This window comes from Polypterus senegalus, chromosome 3 (genome assembly GCF_016835505.1).
Source record: "Polypterus senegalus isolate Bchr_013 chromosome 3, ASM1683550v1, whole genome shotgun sequence".
Classification (NCBI taxonomy): domain Eukaryota; kingdom Metazoa; phylum Chordata; class Cladistia; order Polypteriformes; family Polypteridae; genus Polypterus; species Polypterus senegalus.
The window spans coordinates 145,892,686-145,904,856 of NC_053156.1; the positions used below are offsets into that span (position 1 = coordinate 145,892,686).

The 12,171-nt window shown below is 37.3% G+C and overlaps 1 protein-coding gene across 1 annotated transcript in view; it reads left to right on the top strand.

Moving 5' to 3' along the window:
• ralgapa2 (Ral GTPase activating protein catalytic subunit alpha 2) overlaps positions 1 to 12,171 on the top strand; it is a 627,566-nt gene that overhangs the window by 191,618 nt on the left and 423,777 nt on the right. The window contains exon 16 of the mRNA XM_039749771.1: positions 103 to 267. Coding sequence (XP_039605705.1) covers positions 103 to 267 — 165 coding nt within the window. The remainder of the gene's footprint in view (positions 1 to 102; positions 268 to 12,171) is intronic.

The following is a 12,171-nucleotide window of genomic DNA, read 5'->3' on the forward strand; positions in this document are numbered from 1 at the left end:
TTGTTTTATAAAATTGCTGTAACTTGTTTGAGAATGGTATTGCAACGGTGCATTTTGTATTGGCAAGATAAATAATAATTCTTATCTTAAATTTAATACAAGGTGGTGGTCAGGATGTGCAGAAGGGAGCCGGTGTTGGTAGGTCATTCTCTTTAAGCTGGAGAAGTCATCCTGAAGCACAGGAGCCAATGAGGATGAGGAGTGCTACCACTTCTGGAGCTCCAGGAGTGGAAAAAGCAAGAAATGTTGTTCGACAAAAAGCAACAGGTAATCTCAAGTATTAAATTGTTTTTACACTTAAATTCATTTTAGAGTATTTGGAAAACTTTTACTACAGTAAAATGTTCCTTTCCCAGATGTTTAAATACATTAGCTGTTAGTGGTCTTGAAAGTACTAATGATGTGAAGTTTAGTTATTTGAAAAATATTTCATAGAATGATCTGTTTGTTTAGGTTTTATACAGGCAACACATGCATAAGCAGGTACTTTCCTTAGGCAAGAATGTGTTATGATAAATATATTAAAATATCTTGAAGTGTTTCTGTTTCAATAAAATTACTATTCTATGCCAAGATCACAGGTGCAGGAAGCACTGAAAATAAGTAGGAACAAATACTGCACAAGTTACCACTTCATCCATCACACTCATGCACAAGGACATAATATGAATCATTTTGTGATGTGTGAGGAAATGAACAATCTGACAAAACTTAACATGGATTCAAGGAGAACCTTGCAGACATAGGTTGAATGGGAATTGAACCAAGTTTCCTAGAGCATTAATGCTCATAACACCTTGAAATGCTGCAATATGATCATGGAATATTTTATTTAAATTATCTATAAATCAGGTTATTTTTATATTCCACAAACCAAATGAAAACTGTTTAAAGCAAGGTTCCACAGATTGGTTTTTAAAACAAACTTCTTTATTTTTATGTAACTCTATGTTTTCCATTTTCTCTTGACTTTATTAAATGCCCAGTGAAACAATTTTTTTTTTTGCTTATTGTTCTCATTCAGCCATCAAGTGATTTCAAGTTTTCTGCAAACAGCTTTCTTTCCATGGCATGGCTCACTGTTTTAACCGCTTATTCTGAAATTTAATGCAACTTGAGTACTCAAAGTTTTTTTTTAATTTATTAAAACTTTATATTCATGCATTGTGCATATCTTTTATTTTTGTTTAATCGTAATTATTCTCTGACAGAGAATAAATAATGATTCAAGATTTCAGCCAATGAACATGTCACATGTGAGGCAAACTCACAAAAAATGCACACCTAGGGTGGCTAGTTCCTGTCCTGGAGTTCAATCACTAGAGCCTTTTGTAGAAACCATTTTGTCAATTAAAAGTGAAATAGTTTCATTTTTGAACATGATATTTAGCTACATATTTTATTCTTGTCTAGGGGAAAAAAAATCGATACAACAAAATGCAAAAGATTATTTTTATATATTTAGCTGAATTTACCTATGGTGCCAGCCAAGAAAAAGGTGCAATACAACCTCTGCTTGTGCGGCACAGTGGCGCAGTGGGTAGCGCTGCTGCCTCGCAGTTAGGAGACCTGGGCTCGCTTCCCGGATCCTCCCTGCATGGAGTTTGCATGTTCTCCCCGTGCCTGCGTGGGTGTCCTCCGGGCACTCCGGTTTCCTCCCACAGTCCAAAGACAAGCAAGTTAGGTGGATTGACAATTCTAAATTGGCCCTAGTGTGTGCTTGGTGTTTGTGTGTGTCCTGCGGTGGGTTGGCAGCCTGCCCGGGATTGGTTGGCTGGGATTGGATCCAATGGACCCACGTGACCCTGTGTTCGGATTCAGCAGGTTGGAAAATGGATGGATGGACAACCTCTGCTTACAGTATTTCACACATAAACTACCATGTTGTGAGCTTGGCAAAAATCACCAAAAGGTGTTGATTGTGATGCATCATTTGTTTGGGATAAATTGCTTACTTTCTTGTAGCACTATATGTATTTAAATAATTTTTATAGAAAATTTTGCAGCTGTAGGTCACTTACTGTTTTGGAAAATTACTTGAAATGCACAGGATGTTATAACTTTTAGCATAGAGTATACAGTATATTTTGTAGAAAGCTATAATGTTTTCCACTTTATCTGAAAACTTGCATTTGTTACCATAGTGGAAAAATACTTCTTATTTAGAAACAGGAAATATACGTAACTGACAATTTAAATAAATTAATATCTATAATGATTTAATGATGCTCTGGTTTATTTGCAACAGATTGGAACCAGACAGTTTTTCCTCAAAATATGCCAGTTTTTCATATTACTTACAGATCGCTAACTGGTTTTATGATTTGTTGGAAAAGAAATGTAGAATGCTCACACATGCAGTGCACTTCTGGGTGTGTGCATTTGCTATTTAAACAGAATAAGAAATGTCTTGCAGTGCTATGTCCTTAGACTTGTTCAATGTTCTATTGCTAGTGTGCCTGCTGATAAAGAGAAGGTGTAATTTCTGCATATGATATAAACAGGACATTCCTTCACGTTTGAGTGCTATAAATGTGGCATGAATGAGTTAACATTTCACTATGTTTATAAGAAATGGAATGAAACAAAGATCTAAGCAATAATTACTGAATCATGATTACTGAAACTGATTTTCAAGTTAGTACAATCACATTACTGAAAATTTCTGAAATGTCACGAATGTCTGCAGTACTGCAGGCAGGTTACCACAAGATAACACAGTATTTCTCACTTATTCTGCTTGGCAGCATCTGTACATAGAACCATTCATTAGGTAGAAACAGTTTTTTCTCCACAGGAAAAAATGTTAGAATTATCTGACAAGAGCAGTGCTTGTGCACCAGCACATTTGTGGCGATTGTGGTTTGTTTACAAAGCAGGGCTCTGTAAGCAGAATGTCTTTTTGGATAACTAAAAGAGAACATAAAATATGTGAAAGTTGCTTTGGATAAATGCGTCAGCTAAGCAAATAAATGTAAAATATATTACTTTGCATGCTGCAGAAAGAACACAGATCAACTAGATGATTCTATAGCGAGCTCTGCTTGGGCATATGGTGATATGTCACAGTTTTATTTAGGCAGTGGACATATTAGGTGAATGTAATTTCATTGTGTGTTTTGGTATTATTATTCATGTTTGCTGTCTTTATGCTTGTTAGTATTTGTTAATAATGTTCACTTGGGATTGCTTGATTGTAATTTAGTACATGACATCAAAATTAATACACCTCCACTGTCTGCATTGTGCCAAAATTGTGATCGCATTGACAGGAGGCCTCACCTTGTATGTCAGTCTTTTGGTGGATTGTCAGTCACAAAAGGTGTTTGTTTATGACAAACTCTGTTTGTGATCGGTTTGATTCTCTGGTTACAACATGGTTAAATGGCCAACTAAAATAGTACAGTACAGAAAAAAATAGAAGCTTTGAGGTTGAATCAGGTACTAGGATTGATTAGATTGACTGGTGCTTGTGTGAGTTGTTTTATACGAACTTGTATGCACGTGTGGATTTATTTTTATGTTGATATTGTCTTATTACCAGTAGAAATGTTTTGTTATGAGGAATCGGCAAAATTCACTAAGCCAGTGTGGTATACTGAGACCTGAACTAAATTTATAAGATTAGGTAGAAATCTGTGAAAGACTCTGTACAGCTGCAAAAATAATTATGTTATTGAAGAGGAAAATGTCTTTAGACAGATGTAGTAGTAGCAGCAGTATTATTGCTAAGTTTACCGAGTACATTGGAAGTGTTTCTTTTTTCATCATATAAAGCGATCTGTCTCTACATTCTTGCATATAAGTTACTTTAAAAGTTGAAGTACCAAACTTTTACAGAATTTAAGCCCTCCAAAAGTGTGCACTGGGACACAATTGGCAATGAATGCTCTGCATCAGAATATGATCAAGGCAACAGTCTTAATAGGATATGACAAAAGTGAGGCCATATTTATACCACTGATTCTTCTTACCTGGGTATAGTGGTTAGCACTGCTGCTTTACAACTCCAGATTTCTAGGTTCAATGGCTAGCCTCATCACTTTTTTTGTAGATTTTCCTCATTCTCTCCATGTTTATGTGGGGTTTTAACAGACCTCAATTCCTGTCACCACACTCAAAAACATTTCAAAGATATCTGAGATATAGTCGAGTGTAAATTTGATGTTGAATCAATATTATTGTGTTTACCCTGGTTCTTGGTTTATTGTCAAAACTACCCAGTTATGTTAGTGAATTCGCAAAATCAGCTAATCGACTTTCAATGCACTATATCTTTCTGTGGAAGAAATCTTGTATCAAGACCTTTAATTAAAGCATCAGTTGCCAAAGTATAGTTTAATATTATATTATTTGATATCCACTTGTTGCCGCTTTGCGTGAGGTGAAGTCAGGCACGGGTAAGACGCGTGTCAAAGAAATCTCTCAGTCCAAAAGTTCGTTTTAAAAATATTTAGTGAAAGTTAAAGGCAAATAATCCATACAAGAATAAAAAGAAAAATAGTTACACACAAAGGATAAAGGCAAAAAAAAGGGAAAAATGTATCTTCTATAAACTTAGTTTTTCTTATGAAGCTTTGGTTACTTCTGTACTTAAAGGTTATTTACTTCTTCTTCTGTATGCTTTAAACATACGGTTCAAAACTTAGATCTTTTAATTTACGAGTTACTTTACACTCAAAAGACCCTTAGGCCGTTGGCACTTAGATATGCGCCAAGCTCACCGTGCATAAGCACGAACGCGAGCATAAAACAAATTCTTTCAAGGACACGGTTAAAAAACCGTATGCCTCTATACCTAACACAAGGTAAGGCAAAACACTTACTAAAGAACATTGTTTACTCAAAACTGTTAAGAGATGACAGGAAAATACCAACTCAATTCTATTCACGGGGGTTTTAGGAACCTCCCATATTTTATGCATTATCATCTAGTAAATATTCATACATTTTATAGAACTAGGAAAATGGCTCTTACACCACTAGATGTGCAAAACATTTAATTGATAAAGAACATTAAAACTATGTTTAAAGCAAACTGTTTGTGACAAGATTGCATTGAAAATTCTTAATGTATCATAAATACTTTAAATGCATCACAAGCTCTTCAGTTGCATGAAAGGTATGTAAACCATTTAGAACTAACCACATTTGTGAATATGTTGTCCTAAAAGGATATCTTCATCTAAGTTACAATAATGAACGAACACAATTTGTTTTAACTAATAACACACAAATTACTATTGTATTGTTTTATAAATATTGAATAAATCATTTAAGTAATTCAGTGTAAGTTGCCAAAGACCGTCCTGACAGCCCACAATGCAGTTGCGGACATGTTTTCTTGACTGGTGGAACTTAAAGCTGAACCTTTGAGGCATCAATAACTTACTGTCATTGAGGGGAAAAAATTAATTCTCAAGTTTATCATGGTATCCAAAGGATAACGTCAGGGTGGTTGTTTGCTAGGTGAACCTTAGTAGAAGTTATGTGATGCAGCAGGACAGTGACTCTAAACAATGTAAATCTACTTCAGAATGGCTTCAAAAAACAAAAATCACCCTTCTGGAGTCGCCCAGTCATTGCTTAAACCTAAACCCAATAGGAATTTTCCTGACAGTATATTTTACACCAAACATCCTAAGAATATGGTTCAGCCAAAGCAGTTCTGTAAGAAAGAATGATCCAGAATTCATCCTAAGTATTGTGCAAATCTAATCCACTGCTACAGGAAGCACTCCTTAGGGGTTATTGCTGCCAAAGTAGACTTGACGAGTTATATTAAATCAAAGGAATACTTTTTTCACTGCACACTGGAACTACAGGTTGGGCCATTTATATGGATACACCTTAATAAAATGGGAATGGTTGGTGATATTAACTTCCTGTTTGTGGCACATTAGTATATGTGAGGGGGAAAACTTTTCAAGATGGGTGGTGACCATGGTGGCCATTTTGAAGTCGGCCATTTTGGATCCAACTTTTGTTTTTTCAATAGGAAGAGGGTCATGTGACACATCAAACTTATTGGGAATTTCACAAGAAAAACAATGGTGTGTTTGGTTTTAACGTAACTTTATTCTTTCATGAGTTATTTACAAGTTTCTGACCACTTATAAAATGTGTTCAATGTGCTGCCCATTGTGTTGGATTGTCAATGCAACACTCTTCTCCCACTCTTCACACACTGATAGCAACACCGCAGGAGAAATGCTAGCACAGGCTTCCAGTATCCGTAGTTTCAGGTGCTGCACATCTTGTATCTTCACAGCATAGACAATTGCCTTCAGATGACCCCAAAGATAAAAGTCTAAGGGGGTCAGATCGGGAGACCTTGGGGGCCATTCAACTGGCCCACGACGACCAATCCACTTTCCAGGAAATTGTTCATCTCGGAATGCTCGGACCTGACACCCATAATGTGGTGGTGCACCATCTTGCTGGAAAAACTCAGGGAACGTGCCAGCTTCAGTGCATAAAGAGGGAAACACATCATCATGTAGCAATTTCGCATATCCAGTGGCCTTGAGGTTTCCATTGATGAAGAATGGCCCCACTATCTTTGTACCCCATATACCACACCATACCATCAATTTTTTGTTCCAACAGTCTTGGAGGGATCTATCCAATGTGGGTTAGTGTCAGACCAATAGCGGTGGTTTTGTTTGTTAACTTCACCATTCACATAAAAGTTTGCCTCATCACTGAACAAAATCTTCTGCATAAACTGAGGGTCCTGTTCCAATTTTTGTTTTGCCCATTCTGCAAATTCAGTGCGCGATCTGGGTCATCCTCGTTGAGATGCTGCAGTAGCTGGAGTTTGTAAGGGTGCCATTTGTGAGTAGCTAATATCCGCCGAAGGGATGTTCGACTAATGCCACTCTCCAGTGACATGCGGCGAGTGCTACGCTGTGGGCTCTTGCTGAATGAAGCTAGGACAGCCACTGATGTTTCTTCATTAGTGACAGTTTTCATGCGTCCACATTTTGGCAAATCCAACACTGAACCAGTTTCACGAAACTTAGCAAGCAGTTTGCTAACTGTAGCATGGGAGATGGGTGGTCTCGTAGGGTGTCTTGCATTGAAATCTGCTGCAATGACCCGGTTACTGCGTTCACCAGACATCAACACAATTTCTATCCGTGTTCTCACGTGTTAACCTCTGCGACATGTCAATGGCTGCAAACAAAGAGAAACTTGTAAATAACTCATGAAAGAATAAAGTTACGTTAAAACCAAGCACACCATTGTTTTTCTTGTGAAATTCCCAATAAGTTTGATGTGTCACATGACCCTCTTCCTATTAAAAAAACAAAAGTTGGATCCAAAATGGCCGACTTCAAATGGCCACCATGGTCACCACCCATCTTGAAAAGTTTTCCCCCTCACATATACTAATGTGCCACAAACAGGAAGTTAATATCACCAACCATTCCCATTTTATTAAGGTGTATCCATATAAATGGCCCATCCTCTATATGATGTATGTGTTCAATAAAAACATTAAAGATTATTATTGTCTGTGTGTTATTAGCTTAAGCATACTGTGTTTGTCTATAGTTGTGACTTCAGTAAAGATCAGATAAAAGTAGTCACATTTTATGACTAATTAATGCAGAAAACCCAGATAATAATGTAATTACAGTGCTTAGGTGATCATATTAATACCAAAGGGCTCAAAAACTTTTGATACTGTGTACCCAGCTAAAATATGGATGAAATTTTCTCCATAACACAAACGGGAATTTTGTTAATTGACACATTTTCAGTATTTAGCTTAAAAAAGTCATTTTCCACAGTTAGACACATTCACTCATACAAGTCAGTCTAAAAAAAACTTATGGAGAACATGAGTGCAAATCCTGACTAGACTAGAAATCAAACCTGTTTTGAAAAAGTCAGTCTCCATGTGCTGAATATTTTTGAGAAATAACTTAATACTTTTGGCGAAAAATATAACCATAATTGTTAAACATAATTTTTGTAAAGTAATGCAGTTGTATCTTTTTCAGTGGAAGCTGAAATGAGTTTCTGTATAATCATGATTGCACTGCAAATGAACATCTACTCCAAAAAAATACAACAGCACATCTTTTTTTTTTCTTTCTTTCTTTCTTTCTTTCTTTCTTTCTTTCTTTCTTTCTTTCTTTCTGTAACATCAAGAGGGCACTAGGATATCAAGTTGGAAAAGGAATATGTCACCCCTAGCTTATTAGAGGAAGGGTATGTCCTAAAAATCAAGCTCTCTAAATTAAGTTATTTAAATACATGTGCTTTAATTACAGGGCTCAGTAAAACATAATCACGGCCAATGATCAAAAGTTAATAATTTACACTGGTACTTGTGAGTACTGTGCAGAGTGAAGGCAGAATCTCTGCATTTTTCCCAGTTCATTCTGGGGTTCATTGTGATGTGTTCTTGCTCCTACTCTGTTCAAAACTTTCATGGACTGGGTGTTGGGCAGGTCACGGAGTCCATCAGCTGTGGGGTATCTCACGGTGAAGAGAGATTCACTGCTCTTAACATCACAGACAATGCAGTGATGTTCACACAGTGAGTGTCCTGGATAAAAACCAAGATCCAGGCCTTTAATGACTCCTTGGGTACAGCCATCACCAGTGTGTACAGTATGTCTGCGGAGGGAATGTCGACCTTGTTGAGAGGTTTGCTTACCTTGGCAGTGACATTCATGTCTCTGGTGACTCTTCCTATGAAGCTAGTAGACAAATTGAGAGAGCATGGCATGGGTGGGTGGGTCATGTGGTCTCTGCAAGGGGTGTGTGGCGCTCCTGATATCTCCTGATATGGACGAAAATTCAAGTCTTTAGCGTCCTGCTGTTCCTTGATTTGCTATGTGGTTGCGAGCCATGGGCGCTACCCAGTGACCTGAGATGAAGACAGGACACCTTCAGTACTGCGTCTCCTCAGAGGATCCTTGGGTATTGCTGGTTTGACTTTGTGTCAAATGAGAAGTTGCTGATATAGTCCCGAATGAGGCATATTACCTGCATTGTGAGGGAGTGTCAGTTATAGCACTATGGCCATGTGGCGTGAATCCCTGATGGTGATCCAGCTCGCAGGATCCTCATTGCTGAGGACCTGACCGGCTGGACTAGGCCAAGAAGTGACCTATGTAAAAAGTGGCTGTAGCAGATAGATGGTCATTTCTGGAGGGTGGAACTATATCGCGTGTCTGCCTATGGGGTTACCAATCCCAAGCTGTTTCATTGTGTGGTGGGTGCGGCAATGCGCTGTACCAGTGCATGCTCCCCAACCTGGCCTGACCTGATCTCTAGTGTCCCTAGATTACATTTCTTTCTTTCCTGAATAACAGACAGTATATGAAAATTCCTGATTAACCAGCCTTTTCTTTACTTTTGTTTTTTAATTTTTTTCAAGCAAATAATAAAGTGCTCTTGGGACATTTGCTTTGCAGGTCCCAATGTTATATGCAAATTAACTCTAAGTATACAGCAATGATACTGAGTAAAGTCACATCTGGAATCCATTTCCATGTATGCATGTGTCTACTCCCTTTCAAAGGAAAACAGAGTAACTGAATTTGGGTGCAAAATTTCTCAAAATCATTTTAGCTTGGTTAGATCCCAGTTTGGGCCTTCATTTTGTGTTTATGCAGACTTCTTGTTGTGAACATTATAACACCTTTGACATCTAACATCCAAACTTATCTGTTAAAAATAGATAAAGTAGTTGCTGGGAACGCTGTCATTTTTTTCATTGCATTAACTCTTGCATTATCACATGTGTTAATTTTGATACCCTAATAGTAAAGATTTTAATAGAGGCCTATAGTATTCCTTCCTTGATCTAAGCAACGTGAGAGTTTTGCTCATGACAATCCTAGAATTCACACCTAAAAACAAAACATTCAGTTTGCATCTCACTGGGAAGCTGATGGAAAGGAAGGGCCCAGGCAGTGGTGCTACTTGGTTCATTTAATTTTAAAAAACAGCCTGATGGCCCTGAGGATAAGAATTTGTAATTTGCAGTATTTAAGCAGGCAGGAGCACTTCTGCATTATCTTGTAACTTGAAAGCAAAACATGATGGTGCAAAAGCATCTTTGAGTGATAATGCGAGACAAGCTACAATTTACAAACATGTGTCAAACTGACCCATGTGAGATTCTGAGGCAGATGTTCTAATAAGTGCAATAGCAAATGGATTGCTTGTGATTATGAACCCTTGTGCATTGTTGAAGATGAAGAAGTTTTTCAAGATTATTAGACTGGCGAGTTCCAGTATTAAATACACATTGCCATCACGTCAGACAATTGCTTTACAGATTGAGGATCTATATAAGAATGAAAAATCAATAATGGTGGAGCAGCATAGAAATGCGAAGGGAGTGGCATTGACGTGTGACTACTGGACATCACTTAGCAACCACAACTACCTCATAGAACTGCTGACTACATGGACAATTTTTTTGATGTCACGTCACAGTGGGAAATACATGAAAAGTTTCAACAGTAGGCATGGGCAATGCTTGCAACATGGTGGCTGCAGCTAGACATATGCCCAACAAACACATACTGTGCATTGGTCACGGTATACACCGGTCCAAGATAATTGCTTTTCGGACTGGGGAGTTGATAATGTGCTGGCAAAATGTAGAAAGTTGGTCGGACACTTCAAGATAGTTCCACTGAGGCAGTTGAACGAATAAGGCAGCAGTGTGAGATGAGACAAAATTAAGAGCCCCCTCATTCAGGATGTGCCCATACAATGAATTCTACATTGGTAGTGAATACCACAACTGATAAGAATAAGGATACTAGGGCCTTGCAAGTAAAAATTTCAAGTTTTCATAACCCGTCTTATTGATGCTGTCTGTTTTCAAAGAAATCTAGTGAGAATGTTTATTAATTCTTAGCTTGTTTCTATTTTATAAAAGGAAGGCCAGTCGGTTCATAATGATAACTTAATTAGTTTTCTATTATTAGCAGTGTAGACACTAACATTCAAAAGTTTGGAATCACAGAAATGTTTTATTTAAAGAATTAAAAGTTTTAAAGAAGGGGAATCTCTTATAGTAGCAGGCAGACCATTCCACAGTTTAGGGGCCCTGTAACTAAAAGCTTGACCTCCCACTTTTATGATAAGTTCAGACAAGTAAGCCGGACCTTGGCCATTTAATGCTTTATATGTTAAAAGGAGGATTTTGAAATCTGCCCTACACTTAACCAGGAGCCAGTGTAAGGAGTTAAGAACTGGAGTCAAGTGTTCATATTTTGTTGTTCTTGTAATAATTCTTGCAGCAGCATTTTGGATTAATAATAATAATAATAATAATACTACAGTGGAACCTCGGTTCACGAACGTCTTGGAACACGTACAAATCGGTTTATGACCGAAAAGTTTGCCAAAGTCACACACACACACGCATGCGAGAGAGAGACACACACCCACACACTAGGGACAATTTATATACTATAGTATAAACTATAAAATATTTTTTTTCAATGGTATTAGAACATGCCTGGATTTGTGATTGATTGTACGATTAATCGCCAGTGTTTGCTATTAATTGCACAATTAATTGCAATTAAAAAATGGATTGTTTCCCAGCCGTGACATAAATAAAAACCAAATACTGAATGTATTAAACCTTGTCCTGAAATTACCCTTTCTCTGCTTCTGAGTCATCAACGTATCTCTCCATGTCATTAAGTTAATTTAATAGGCCGTGCCCCATTGTAGAGAATCTGCATTTACAAATGTGCATTACACCTTTGCACACATGCTTTCCAATGTGATTTAGTTTTGCTTAAACACATTCATGTTACTTGTACTCCCAGGTACCATCTGCTGGTGAAAGCAGTACAAATGTGTTTGAACAGCAGAAGAAGGCCTGTGTGTTTAAGTTGTGTAAGAGTACAACATTCCTAGAAATTTCCTGCAAATTATTGGCAGTGTATGTACTGTATATATTTACTTTGGGTAAAGCTTGTTGCATCTGCCTCTTAGCCTTTTAACATTTCAACTTGTTTATTTTTGTTATGGCATCAACTTTTGAAATGATTTAACTCTGTGTGTGAAATGAAAACTAAGTCTATCCTCACATTTCCTTTTTAACAGTTTATACTAATTGAAATTTTTAATTTGTCTGGTTGTCATGCCTTTTCAGTGTTGTGTGGTCATTAACAA